The 15,042-nt window shown below is 33.4% G+C and overlaps 2 protein-coding genes across 4 annotated transcripts; both read right to left on the bottom strand.

Moving 5' to 3' along the window:
• Positions 1 to 753: 753 nt before the first annotated feature.
• Positions 754 to 2,902, bottom strand: LOC113766687 (cytochrome P450 705A5-like). Its single transcript, XM_027310852.1, has 2 exons — positions 2,000 to 2,902; positions 754 to 1,530 (listed from the first exon to the last, which is right to left on the bottom strand). The coding sequence occupies exons 1-2, from the start codon at positions 2,900 to 2,902 to the stop codon at positions 874 to 876; spliced, it is 1,560 nt and encodes a 519-aa protein (XP_027166653.1). The 3' UTR covers positions 754 to 873.
• Positions 2,903 to 11,296: 8,394 nt separating this feature from the next.
• On the bottom strand, positions 11,297 to 14,480 carry LOC113765333 (3-hexulose-6-phosphate isomerase). 3 transcript variants are annotated; one of them, XM_027309470.1, is made up of 3 exons: positions 14,334 to 14,480; positions 13,762 to 13,815; positions 11,297 to 12,182 (listed from the first exon to the last, which is right to left on the bottom strand). In XM_027309470.1, the coding sequence occupies exon 3, from the start codon at positions 12,109 to 12,111 to the stop codon at positions 11,506 to 11,508; it is 606 nt and encodes a 201-aa protein (XP_027165271.1). In that variant the 5' UTR covers positions 12,112 to 12,182; positions 13,762 to 13,815; positions 14,334 to 14,480; the 3' UTR covers positions 11,297 to 11,505. The 3 variants fall into 3 exon arrangements, with proteins under 3 accessions (XP_027165271.1, XP_027165273.1, XP_027165272.1); XM_027309472.1 differs by having other exon boundaries at positions 11,297 to 12,204; XM_027309471.1 differs by lacking the exon at positions 14,334 to 14,480 and having other exon boundaries at positions 13,762 to 14,300.
• Positions 14,481 to 15,042: the final 562 nt, after the last annotated feature.

Consider the following 15,042-nt stretch of genomic DNA (forward strand, 5'->3'; position numbering starts at 1 on the left):
TATTTTCAAGAGTTGTACTTTTGGTAAAAATTAGAATTCATTCTATTTGGAACTTTAGCATCAATAAACAGTCTATTTGCAGAATTCACTAGTAAGAATTGATAATGGACTACATATTATTGAAACATAATAAGGAAATTATTTAGCTAGTACAATAGGATTAAGAAAATTTCATTTTGAATTTTATGATTACATGCATAGAATAGGATACTAGTATCCATTTACAAACTTTATTTTTCTTTTTAAACCATATAAGTTATCAAATGAAAATTATCCTGCTAAAATAATTAAAATGAGTGAAAATCGTTGTTTTATCTCCTTCAGTTTGATGCTAGTTTTAATTTAGTCCCTAATCATGCCTTGCTTTTAGCATCTCTTGTCTATCAAGTTCTTTTTTTAAAAAAAATAAAAATTTAGGCGGTTTCTACATTTTTGGATACTTGTCAACTTTTAATTTAGCTTTGTCACATTTTATATAACTCCAAAAATCATATTCCTCGAGACAAGCATCTTAGTGAAAACTAGAAGTGCAAATTTCACAATCATACCAAACAAATTGCATTAATGTCAAAAGCTATATGGAAGACAAAGTGGAAACATCCATACTTCGAGGGACCAAATATGTGAAAATTAAACGATGAAGGGATAAAAGAAAAAAGAAACCGATAATATCCCTATTTAACTAAACCAAGACAACATTTTCTTTTATAAACAAAATTATAATTCAGTCATTTATTATTTTTCATAAAAGTAAATATGCTGCTTACACATATCATTGTGCTAAACTTCTTGTAAATTTTTGTTGGCAAAACGCAACTATCCAACAAAAGTGTAATCCTGCACCAAGTTTGGTAATGCATTATTTTTCCAAGATCAAGCTATGCAGTCAAGTGGATTGAGACGAACTCGAGGAGTGCATACAAGTGATTGTTCCATAACATGAATAAACCCTTTTCTGACTTCCATATTCACTGCATCAGCTTCCCTTCCCTCTTCAATCGGCATCCAGTCGAAGCACTGAACCATGGCAGCAACTGTAGGGCTCATTGTGTGGAAAGCCAGCATCATTCCTGGACACCTTCTCCTCCCACCTCCAAAAGTTAAGAGATCCAGAAATTGTCCTTCCATTTGATCTTGCCGAGCTAAGGTTTTCTGTGTATCCTTGGAAATCAAGAATCTTTCGGGCTTAAATTCGTTAGGATCATCCCAAAGGTTAGGATCCCTCATGGCTGCATATGTATTGATCAGTATGGTTGTGTTCTTAGGTATATCAAAGACATCAATCTTGCAATGTTCGCGGCATTTTCTTGGTATGAGAGAACCCAGAGGATGTAATCGGAGTATTTCCTTCATTACAGCTTGGAGATAGGGTAGACTTGAGACGTCTGATTCCTCAACAAGTCTTGAGTTGCCAACAAGTGAATCTATCTCTTCTCTAACTTTCTTGAAAACTTTAGGATGGTTTATGAGCTCAGCTAAAGTCCATTGCATTGTATTCGCAGAAGTATCAGTGCCTGCCACAAATATGTCCTAATTGACGAAGAACACAATCCAAATTTAGATATAATAATTGCATCAAAAGAATATGAGGAAGTTCCATATTTGGTCTTCTTCTCAATCATTTTTTTTTAAATTTTTTGTTGCGAGCACAAACTAGCAAAGGATATAAAGAAATTCTAATCTCATTTTGAGAAATGAATATCAGAAATAGATTCATAGACTAACAGTACGTATTTATGTATACCTTCGTGCTTTTTCTTTTTCTTTTTTTTCCCTTATTTTCTTCCTCATATTTTTTCTTTGTCATTCAGAGAAACCTTTTAAGTTAGTTTAAGAATTAACTATCTATGACTTGGTCGACTTGCCAAATCATATTCTAGATACAAATAACAATAGTAAATAACAAAAAAAAATAATAAATAACTAAATTGCTGAAGATCTGGATATCTGAAAGCAAAACAGAAAAAAGAAAGAAAAGCAAGTACTTAAAATCACATACCAGGAGGAAAGACTTGATTTGAGTTCTAGTCAGTTTAAACTCAGCTTGGTTATCATAATGCATCTCCAAAAGAACATCTATCAGATCTTTATATTGGCTAGTTTTGCTGTTTTCTTCTCTTTTTTCTTCATGCTGCTTCAATATATTCTCTAGCATGCCATCAAACCTTCTTTCCACATCCACGGCCTGCTTCCCATAAATCCAGAAGCCTAACCATTTGAATGGCCCCAAAACATCTCCAATACTCAACTTGAGAGCATGTTCAAACGTCTCCTGCACTAATTTTCTACACTTTTCAGCTTCATCATCGTTGCTCGAACAATTAGTGTTCATTGCCATCGTACAGATTATGTTATTTGTTAGCTTTGAGAGCTCAAGTCCAACGTCGACGGGCTTTAGAAGAGATGCACTCTCCACAATCTTTCGCAAGAAACTGCGTAATTCTTGTCTGCGAACCCCACTTGAGGCCTCTAATGCTTGGGGACTAAGCAACTTAGTTATGCAAAGCTTCTTCATGAACTTCCAGTAATCTCCATACTCAGAATTGAGAAAACTAGAGGCAACAAAAGTTAACCTATTTTCAACAGCAAAAGGCGGCCGAGAAGCGAATGCAAGATCTTGGGTTTTGAAGATTTCTGTTGCCAAAGAAGCAGATGATATGATAATCTGCTTTGAAGCACCAAATTGGAGGTAAATAATGGGGCCATATTTGGTTGATAGCTTCTGGAAAAACTGGTCCAAAGGAAAAGTTATGAGTTGGAGGTGACCGATGATGGGCAGCGGGCGCGGGCCAGGCGGGAGGTGGAAACGAGGGCGATTGGTTTTCTTTGAAAAGGATCGAATTACAAGTGTTGAGATGAAGGAGATGATAAAGAACGTGGTGTAGTATTGGATGTCAGTCATTTTGGGCATCTGAATTTTCTGAATTGTTTGCTTCGCTACGTCATTTATATTTCAGAGCAAGTATGAGATAAGAAAGGAAAAAGGGAATTGACATCGGCACTTTCATATTTGTTGAAAATACTCTTTTTCTTTTTTAAATTTTGAATCATATGAAAGGACAAAAATATTGCAAATTATCCGGTTGGCCATTAAACTTTTACAATCATCGAATTTTGGTCACTCAACTATTAAAAGTCTGATTTTGACCACTAAAATGTATAAAATTAAGACGGGAGGCCATTCTGTTAGATTTAGCCTTAAGGTCGTCGATCTATCCGTCCGTGCAATTTCCAAGACAAAAGACAGGATCAATTTAGGAAGTTCAACACTGGCCATCCTCTTACACAACTTCATCTTCTCTCCATAGGATGTTCAAGTTGTCCATCTAACCACCTGCTCCTCAATTCCCAGTCAGAATAAAGCCTCTAAAAAAATCAAGAGGGGTCGATTATCAAAAATGAAATTGCTAATGTCGCGTTATAGATGGTACAAAACAAATAATCTCGTTACATATGTTCATTTTACATTTTTACTAGGAGTTTTAGTCTAAAGTGTCGTTGATTACAAAAAGATATGTAGTAGTTGATTACATATTTATCGCTACACAACATTTCAAAGCAGTAAAATTATGCAAAGCAAGAAGTTAGGCCATGTATATTGGCTTAAAGAATTTTCAAGTTCAAAATTTGTTTGAGCAAGCAAAAGGTTTGAAATTTTCCATAATCCAAAAGCAGAGAGGATTACTACTTTTCAACAATAGCTCTCAAAATCTACTGGGCTTACACTAGAGCTCCATAAAGTTGGCGGCGCAAATGAACACGGCCGCCCCCCATTTATAAGTAGCATTACTACTTACCATATCTTCGGAGAACTAGCTTGCCCCCTCCCAAAGAGGCCAAGTACTAGCGGAGACCACATTAGCATGATAAATGGACCAGTACAAATTGGTTCAATCAATAAGAGCGGACAACTCTTTTATAAAAAGTCATACATTCAAATTTTGCTGTGAACGTGAGAATTATGTTGAAAGAAAATTTGTAAGATTCTCCATAAGTGATTTATAGTTCTAGGAGTATATCCTGTTTGTATGATGATCGGAACTGAATACACTCAAATGTTTAATTATCAAAACAAAGTAAGAAAATGAAGGCAGTATTAATGAGGAAAAAATGAAACGTTATTAATGAGAGTAAAGAAATAGGATGCGTTAACATCTCTATTAATTACATCTAAATAAAGGCTGCGGTGGCTTTGGAAAGAGCCAACACGTGTATTGTGGGCTTACGGCACCTGAAGGACACAGGACAGGTGCAGTTATACTTTTGGGTTTTGGCAGGATTGTGTTTAATTGTCGTACTTTTTACAAGTTTTGATGTATACTTATGTAGTTTGTTATATTTGGGATACAGAAACATAATTTATACTTTTAACTAATATACAATAAAATTACACGTACAATACCATAACATAAGTGTACACCAATAAAATATAATAATTACAAAAAATCGTATAAAATTGCACCTACGCAGTCCTACCTATACCCTGCCATTTTTCCAACTGTACTTATGGCTGTTTAAATACTTCCGACTCAAAATCTTCGAGTTACGGTTCAAAAATTGTAAAAGAAAAAGATAGCATGTACCATACGCAATAGTTGTTAAACTCTAAATCCAGACTTTATGATCTGAGGATTACACAATTATACAATTCAAGTTTGTGAATTCAATCTGAATCCTATTAAGATCTTATAGTTTGTAACATTATTGTTGGATCACTTGAATTTCGTGGATTTAAGTACATATTATATAAAGTAAGAGATGCCTTAATAATTTAGATACAAAATCTTAAATTTCACGAATTTAGATCAATGATATTTATTTTCAAAATTTTAGCCAAAAAATAAAATAAATTCAGAAGTAATTTAAACCTTTATCTATTAGTATGTAATGCTAGAAATTATACATTTTAGTAGAATAAATTTGCTCTTTCAGCTGGCATTGCATTCTCAACATATATTTATACATGTTTTTATGAATAATAAACTTATAAATAAATAAAATATTAATTTTTTACTTTTTTTTTAGGTAGAATCGTACGATTCCACAATCCTACCTATGATTTGATCTTATGACTTCCAAAACAACTCAAGGCAGGATCTCGATTTTAAAATCTTGCTATACACACCTGTAGTTTTGACACATAAACTCTTTTTTTTTTTTTGAATTCTACGTAATACCTCTACGTTTTGGGTAAAAGTGTAAGATGGATGAAATCTGTCATTTCAAATGTTTTTTGACGATCAAGCAGCTATGGCGTGGGTTGTAAGATGTATGAAATTTGTCAGTTCAATTGTCTTACCATTTGTCATTTTTTTGGTTACCCAAAATACCCTCTAGTGGGCTGAGACGAAAACGTAGAAAAGTTTAGAGGTCAAACTGAAATTTATACAATTTTCTTTTCTTTTTCATCGATAACAAAAAATATTTATCAACTCCACGTATAATTGCATAATTGTTGGAATTGATTAAGAAAACTGGAAAGTGTAGGTGAAATTTAATGTCTTACTACAAGGCAGAAAAGTCATTTTGGCAAGGGTTGTCTATTAAAGAGTTTTCCATCTATTTTGCAATTTTATCCAAAACAAAAGAGGGTAGTAAGTAGGTTTTAATTTTAAAAGCAGAGAGGGAGTCTTTTGTCTAATTGCTGAATTACATGGTGCATTTACATTTACCGAATTCTACGTATACTACAGTTTTACATTGATTGATTTCTCCTTTCTTTACATTTGGATTTGGAATCCATGTAAGACGCAGACCCAAATGGAGACATTGGGTACCTAATCAATCACAATCGTTTCTGTAGCTCCCAACTTCCTATGCATGTGGCAACTAGCTTCTTAAAGGTTTTAAGTAGGGGTGTTTCGCGAATCGAGCCGCTCGCGAATACGAGCTCGACTCGAGCTCGTCAATATCGAGTTCGAGTCGAGCTCAAGCTAATTAAATCGATCTCGAGCTCGAGCTCGAGCTCAAAAACATTAAACTCCGCTCGCGAGCTCAATTATATATTTATTTTTTATTTTTTATTTTAATAATAAAATTATATATATATCCCTAATATTTTATTATTTGTTAAAAAAATTATTATTTTATTCATTTTTAAAAATAAATAATTATTTTTAATTTTTTAAAAATAAAATAATAATAATTATTTTTTTATTTTTTAAACTCGAGCTTGATATTTTGAGCTCATCGAGCTCGAGCTCGAGTTCGAACTTCACAAAATTAACTCGAGCTCGGCTCAATTAGCCAAAGCTCGACTCGAGCTCGGCTCGTTTGCACCCCTAGTTTTAAGACACAAAAATCAGAAGTTCAACTTTCTTAACTACTGTATGAATGCACATTTGCTAACTTACGCATTCATTTGATGTAATGATATACAACATATAAGATGCTTATATAAGAGTTCGTGGCTAGGAAAAGTATAGTTAATTCGAAAAATTATCACAATTCAGGGTTCAATAAATGTGAGTGTGTAGTTACACAGTAATTTATGTGTGATTTTGATATTTTAATTTTTAACAAGTACTCAATAGACATTCATTAAAAAAAAAAAAATTCTTGATCGAACTGTATGAATCATGAAGGAATGTCAAAATCCAATGGAATCATAGAGAGTTTCTTATCTTTAACGTTTGGTTAAGTTTAACTTCCTGTATTTTGATAATTATTGTAAAAAAAAATAAGAATTTTTAAAATATGTTGTCCGTTAATATCGTGTACTTAATTATTCAAGACATAGTTTCACAGATATCCCTTTAGGTTTGTGACAATTACACATAGGTCCGTTCAAGTTTTTAAACTTACAATTACATCCCTTATGTTCAGATTTCCTTGCCATAAATGGCTCATGTCAATTAAATATTAGCTTTCAATAGGCACATGCTGAATTTTGTTTCAAAACTTACTCTCGCCATGCTATAAAAAATTTGTAACTTCATTTTGTATCTTTTTCATGCCTTTTTTAACTATATAATTAAATTTTTTTTTTTTGCTCAAAGCATGCTAGGAGTTGAATTATGATTATAGCATGATTTCAAGCATTTAGTTCAAAGGCCTTGCATTCTCACTTATGAATCATTGAGCAGTTAAGTGTGTAGTAGTAAAAAGATATATTTTGCTCACAAGTTAGTTCATATGCATCTAAAAATAAATTATCAAAAATTGTGCTCTTTCATGAGTTAGGGATTCAATTGCACCTTTTTAACAAAATATTTCGTAAATAGGGATTCGAGTGCAAGCTTTCTTTAGAGATCATCAAGGGTAAATATGGAAATAAAATCCGGGATTTCCCTTGAAAATCAATATCTAATAGACGTGGGTTCAATGTCTAGTAGAAGCGGGCTGAATCTGTTGAGAAAACCTAAAATTAAACAATGCAAGTCTAATTTTTGCAAGGATTTTTCTAAAAAGTGCCCCAGGGGAACCTACTTCAACTTAATTGTTATTTTGAGCAAGTAAAAGCACTTGTTAAGACGCTTAAATTACACCTAACTTACCTTATAAATACACATGCTTGTAAAATTTGTCTCTCCTGCATTAAGGCCATGTTTGATAACCCAATTCAGCACTTAAATATAATGAATTCAGATCTTAATATGTTTAGATGCATTTGATAACTAAAAATTGAGCATCTGAATTAATTAAGTAGCACTGAATTTTCTAGGCAAAACTTTACTTCCAAAAATAAGTGATAAACTATTCACTTATCATTGAATATGATATACACTCAAATGTATTTGATTTAATACTTAATAATTCAATAACTTAATGGATTCGGATTTCAGTTTTCAAACTTCAGTTTTATCAATCGCACCCTTAAATACTTTTCTAAATTAGTTTCACTCTTATCAAAAAATTAATACCTAAACATATAGGACACTCGTTAGATAAATCTATTTCAAAAACTTGAGGAGAATTATAAAATTTTTCATAAACCTCAAGAATGGTTTGTGAAATTTTTCCAGTTATAATCTTGTCGCAACTACCTGAAAGAGCTAAAAGGTAAAGTTTAAAAAGCATGTCCAATAGATCCCATTCTCATCCATGGCAACATGAAAATATCAATTCTAGTTAGTCTCGCTCTACCATGCATGAAACAACTAGTCTAATTATTCTATTGTTTACCCAAGGCAAGCACCTATACAGATACTTCAAGTTAACAACATTAACTGCACTTAAATTATTGTATGTTGCAGCTGTAAACTGCATTTAAAATATGGTTTAGTTTTATTTTTTCAACGTTTTAGGTATAGTAGCTTACACTTAACAAGAATTCTGCGACAGTGCTCGTGGATTAATCTACACGAATTTGAACACCTCAACTTCTGAATTTTCAGTTAGTAGTGAAACGTTACAAGTTCAATCTCTTGTACTTTGAGGCATATTCTCACGTTTGCAAAATCATTTTTGCATATAATTATTTTAACCAGTGTAATTTGTTTAATTCACCTATAAGCTCCCATTTTAGCCCCATTCTTCATGGATCTTAACACTTCATTGTCCAATATATAGTTATTGATTTAGTTACTACAAGAATTTTGGCTTTACGGGGCACGTAAATTATGGCGTAAAATGCCAAGATATATACCGCCATAAAAAGTATTCACACTGGATTTGCGGCAGTATACCACCATCTATATGTTACATTTTAGTTTTTATTGTCATTTATACATCAACATAATGTCACATTTTGGTTAGCTTTATTTTTAAATGTTTGTTTAACATGTGACCATTGGACACTCGATAAAATATATTTCAAATGCCATATTTTTAAAAATGTAAGATTAATTACAAAAAGTAAATAAATACATGAGAGGGTAGATAAGATTAAATAGGAAAATTATATAAATATAAGGGAGGATAATAATTATAGTATATATATATAATAGATTAGATGAATTTTAGATGTGTTAACGGGCGCTCATTAAAAATCCTTTTTTTAATTTATTATTGTTATTACTATTATTTTTTACCTCTCATCCCTCTCCACACTCTTTTTAATCCCAACTGTCAGGTCTGTGATTCAAATTCTGAACCTAATAGTGAAGAGAGTTTCAAGAACCCTTCCCTAATTAGCTTGTAAAGGAATAAGCCACCAAAATCTAATGATACATGTATAATTGAGAAAGAAGTAATACTACATATATGCTTAAATTTTAAATGAGATAGATATTGGCTTAGTCCCCTAGAGTGTACTGGACTAAAGTGGCCTCCAGTTAAAGGAGAACAAATTTGAGCCTTAGAGTTTATAGTATAAACTTAAAGAAAAAATTTGACAAGATCTGCATAGTTGCTGATAGTTAGAGTCATGTAAAAGTAACTTTTCTAGACAATCTTGGCTCTTTTGGTATATTTTAACGGCCATATCATTCTTACCCTAGCTAGAAACTGACCAAATTTATCAGTTGTATTTTTTTTCCCCTTAAATCAGAATTGAAAACATTGGGACCATTTTCTAGGAGTAGTTGATCGTCTGGTGACATATTGCTTGAGGACACCTTTAAAAACTTACAAATGGTTCTAGAATTTGTCAATATGATTTTACTTTGGAGGTTTTGTGTATAAAGTGTTGAGGAATTTATGAAAGAGAAGGTGAGATAGAGAGAAAGCAACTTAGGTTGTAGTTTCTTTCCAAGTGTATGGTATTTTTATATTAAAATTTTTGTGTCATGATTTGCAGATGACTTATTTTGCTAGGATTCTCTGAATTTCTCAATTGTCAACTTGTTTGAAATCCGAATTGGGAAAATATTTGGAACCAAAATTGGAATTGTTGCCTACCCCATGACCACCCTCTAGGGTCGGTGTCATACAGCCTTAAACCAACCAAATAGGGCCGAGCTTCACATCTTTTAGGATTGGATTGAGAATGGGCTTTAAACCTTGTGCCCAATTAAAATATTGCTGAGTTTTGGGCTATACAAGCTTTTGGTCGAAATATTGTGCAGTGGATTAATAATACTGAAAAGAATAACTTATATGCTAAACATTTCTCTACATTTAAACTTAATAATTTTTGTTAAAATAATTATGCATTTGTTAGCTAAGATTTTATGCTAATGCACTAAATTTTGTTCAAAATAACTACATGAACATGTTGCTTTTTAATTTTATACATTCATTAAAAACACTATAATAAAAAACATACAGCAGTCTTTACAACATGACGGGTGGCCCGGTCTTGACCTGAGGCTCATGCGCATGAATGAGCCAAGATTGGGCCTGTTGCCCAACACTTGGGCAAACGGACTCGGCCAGCAAATGTAGCGTTTTTACTGGTCCAAAATTACTCTCAGGCTTAGATAGAGCAACTGCAGCTGCTAAGAGGGAACTTGCTCTTTAATGGGCCTTTGATGCCCCATTTCCATTTCATGTCTGTTGCTAACACTGGGTTTGTTTGGATTAGCTTGATTTCAAATAAAAAAAATTTACTTCACAAATTTCAACAATCTTTTTATCTTTCAAATTATCTTTTTATCTCACATACATCACATTACAAAAAATGCTACAGTAATTATCTCAAATAAATCATCCAAATAAACTCTTATCCAAACTATTTTTTTGGGGCATCACGCGATGCTTGATGTTGCTCAGATGAAAGCTATAGAAAAAATCTATCAATATAAAATATGGAAGAGAGTAATAACAAATGGTCAAAACTTGGGTAGACTCGATTTCAAGCATTCAATGGTCCAGATTGTATCACACAATTTGGGCTATTAGATGTATTAAAACTGAATTTACCCAAGTGTGAGCCTTAAAAGATTGGTGAAACTTGTAAGGCAATTACTAATGTATCATATTTGAAAGTTAGCTGGAAGTTTTGAAAACTAATAGGCACGAAGAACAAACATACCTGTATTGCATTTCACAGAAGATGATTCCAAATTTTATGAAAGATTTAACTTGCATGCACAAGAGACATACATGGATTTTTTATTAGCAAATCAAACAGGAAAAAAAGCTATTGACACATGGTCTCACATGATTAGAGTTGAAACTAATCTTGACCAGTACCTTCAAAATTGAATTTACAAAATTGTCCACCCACTCAAGGTCTCCTAACACCATTCCTAACCTCAACTCTCTCTTTTTATATGTAAGACTAGATTTTATGAATGTAAAAAATACACGACATAAGTTTGAACTTGTCCGATTCAAACCCAAGAATCCCAATATCCGAGTTTAAATTGAGTTTAAATTGGGCTCAAAAGAATGAGAATTTTATATGGGACGAGTTTGAGCATGTCAAAAGCCAATTCACTTAATCCACTTAACAAGCCTAAGCCACCCATCATTGCACTTTGGAATAGGAAATTCAGCATTTTGTATTTTATTACATCGGAGTCAATACATGAAATCCCATAAAGAAAATGCTAATGTATTTCATACATACATATGGCTAAAACAGAAGTTCAAGACTGATTTTCTTGCAAAGGCAGAGTGAATAACATGATTGGGTCAATCCCAAGTGTCCTGGCGATTAAGTTTTAGAACTCGTACATTCTACTCAAGATTAGTATGGCGAGCACGAATGACCTCTGAACTCTGACCCAAAACCTCAGCCAATTTGAAGACTACCATCTCAAATAGCACAAACATGGCCCCTTCATACAGGCTTCCCATTGGAAGCAATGGCTTAGATTTGGGATCAGCAGCAACCTGATCATCCGCCATAGTCTGAGCTGGGATATGAGCAACCACGCTCGCATGCTTGACACAAGAAGATTTTGACTCAGGCTGAGCGGTCAGCAACACTACTCTTGCCCCGTTGGATCTTGCTACCTCGCAAATTGCATCGACGGTGGAGAAACCCCCCGGTCCGGCCGAAGCAATCAAGAGGTCAGGAGAAGCGATTGGCGGGGTGGTCATGTCGAAGACGCAGTGGGCGGAGAGACCCAGATGGAAGAGCCTCATGCACAAAGCCTTCAGCATTAAACCTTCTCGTCCTACACCGTAGACGAAGATTTGGCCGTTGCCCTTGGCTGTCGCCGCCACTTCTTCCACAATCACATCCAGGGCGGTGGGTCCGGAGATGGGTTGGTTGAAAACAGAGCTAATCTGATTGCATATTTGAATGGCTAGAGTTGACACTGGTGTGGGCTCTGCCATTGAAGCTCTCAGCCACTATTCCCCTCAAAACTATTTTCTCGAACTTTTATTGGACTCAAGAAACACCTTATCTGGAGAGATTTAGGGCAGGTACTGTTGGTATGTTGGCATCAGGTTTCAATAATTTGGCGTACACTTGCAGAAATAGTCGTACTTATATATTAACTAGAAGAAGAGCATGAAATTGATATTTTAACATGGTTGTAACCATGAAAAATTTATTCCCTATTGAATTTCTGTCTCTTTCTCTTGACGTTGCTTTTTTGTTTTTGGGCAAATTTTATTTTACCCCCTGTGATTTAGTGTTTTTTTTTACATAACCTCCTATGGTTTCAAAAGCTATACATAACCCCCTCATGATTTGAATTAAAGTGTCAAAGTGACGGAAATGATTATTCGTACGGAGTCACCTAAAATGTCAAAAATACCCTTATGTAAAGTTGAAAATTATTTATTAACCAAGCGGGGTTATGTGTATATTTTGAAAACTATAAAGGGGTTATATGATAAAATATTAAATCATAAGGAGAGTATATGGCAAAACATAAAAATCATACGGAGTTAGTGTGTTATGTATTTATAAGGGTAATTTCGACATTTTTAGAAGTTCCATTATGAATGACTATTTTCGTCACTTTGATACTTTAATTTAAATCATGAGTGGGTTATGTATAGCTTTTGAAACCATAGGGGGATTATATAAAAAAGCGCTAAACCACAGGGGGTAAAATATAATTTGCCCTTTGTTTTTTAGTAGTCGAGTGTAGCAATCTATTTGCTTATTTCAAACTCTATCTCTAATTATTGGACAGCATAAGAAAGTATTGATTTCTTTAGGGGAACAAAAAAAAGACCAAATCAGTTGAATCAATTCACTTAGGCATTGATCAACTGGCTTATTCCCCTTCCTAACTCCATCAAGAATTGTTCTAATGTATCAATTACTTACTCCTTCCTCATGATTTTTGTTTAAGTGCAAGGACAGCTGATGTAAATGACAATATTTATGCTCATGCCTGGAGATAGTAGGAGAATTACTGGGAGAATGAGAAAGTTAAGCTAGATTAAAGACCAGTCCACTTGAATATATTGGACGATGAGGTTGAGTCTTTCCCACCAAAGGCTCGAGTTTTCAAGTCAAATACTTTGTGATACATTATATTTATAGTTGAATAGATGAATGGCAGCAGCTGGAAAAGAAATAAAAGTTCACAGAACATTGGATGGTTTAATAGTAGTTAAAAAGTCATTAATATTATTCTAGTCAACATAAAATACAAGTTAGAGATTTCTTTTCCTAATTCCCTTCCTTGATACAAGCCTCTCCATCTCCTATCTTGCCACATTTCACAATTTCAATTTGCATTAATAATTAAAGTTAAACTAAAACAACTGACATACCACTTGTAATAATACTTGCTAGACTTATCAAACAAAGAACATATTTCAATTAGTACCAACACAAGTATCTAACCCAAGAAACAGATTAAATTGACAGTATGCTCATTCCAGCCTCATTAGATAGATTAAGCCCAGTCATAACCATCTAGATTAAGGACATATTGGATAACCACTGAGTTTTTTTTTAAAATAAAAAAAAGCTGAAATACTACTATTAGCAATATACAGTAAGCTGCAGATAGAAAGTACCTTTAAGTTGTACTCCACCATAGAACCTGCCTTCTTACTCAGCAAAGCCAATGCCTTTGTTTGAACAAAAACTCAAGAAAATCAGTCTATGCTCTAAGTTTATGCTTTTTAATGTGCAGCTTAACAACAAACATCAAATCCCAGTATAGTTAACAACAAAATACACCAAAAAACTCGAGTTAAGAATCTGAACTCTACAAGAATGAGCCTAAACTGGAGAACTAATCAGTGATCTGTTGCTTCTCTATTTTGTATTTAACTACCATGGGAATAACCGGTAATCATTTGCTTCTTCTTCTTCTTTTAATGATCAGTTCTAAGACAAGAAGAAAGATTATCCAGCTAGAAAAATCTGCTAAGCAAGAAAAATCTGCAAGCCAAATACTTTATAAAGAAACCAGAAATTTAATACTATCTATCACTTGCTTTCGATTTTGACATACTGCAGGTCAAAGCTTCATGTATTTTTCATCCAAGTACAGTTTAATTGCCTAATCATGCAAGTACCACAAAAACTTTGAGAAAAAAATACGAAAAAGTGGCAAAAGATTAAGAGAAACCAAAAGACATACCTCAGGCAGTGAATAAGCTTTCTGAATTCCAAATCATTTCAGAAATAAGATGAAAAATTAGTTTCTTAAAAAAAAAAAAAAAAAAAAACCTGTGAGATAGAAAGCTGCGAGAGGAGCGATTTGGTTTGGTGGATAGTTTTTTTTTCTTTTTTTTTTTTGGGGTTTGGTGGATAATTGATGGAGGGGAATTGGTAGTTATGGAACGAGTAAAATTTCCATGGAGTGACGATATTGCCCTGAATTTCTTGCAATCTCACATTATAAAAGCCACTGGAGTTCCTAAAAATTACGCTGTAACCGGTCCATGTCTATGTGATATGATATGTATCCAATATTGCATTTCAAATGTAAAATGTACTTGATTCATGTTACGAATTCATTTACTAATTTCAATTTCCACATATACTTGCCGGTCCTAAAGAATGTTTAAAAATTCAATCTTTCTCCCAAATGATATACAAATTCTTGCAAGTGAAATTATTCAATAAAATTCTGGAAACAATTTATAATTCAACAAAATAAATAAAGAGAATTTAATACTACAGTGCTCGACTTGTTTAGACTCGTTTATTTTCCTGCTGCCATGCTTGTCTATGTGCCTGTTTACATGCCTTATATTGTACAATTCTTAGAATGTTGCCAGTTATTGAGCTTGTCTTTAATTTGTGTCTTAAATATTTTGAAATGAGCATTCCATTTCTCCAAACCA

The sequence above is a fragment of the Coffea eugenioides genome, chromosome 3 (assembly GCF_003713205.1).
Source record: "Coffea eugenioides isolate CCC68of chromosome 3, Ceug_1.0, whole genome shotgun sequence".
Taxonomy (NCBI): Eukaryota; Viridiplantae; Streptophyta; class Magnoliopsida; order Gentianales; family Rubiaceae; genus Coffea; species Coffea eugenioides.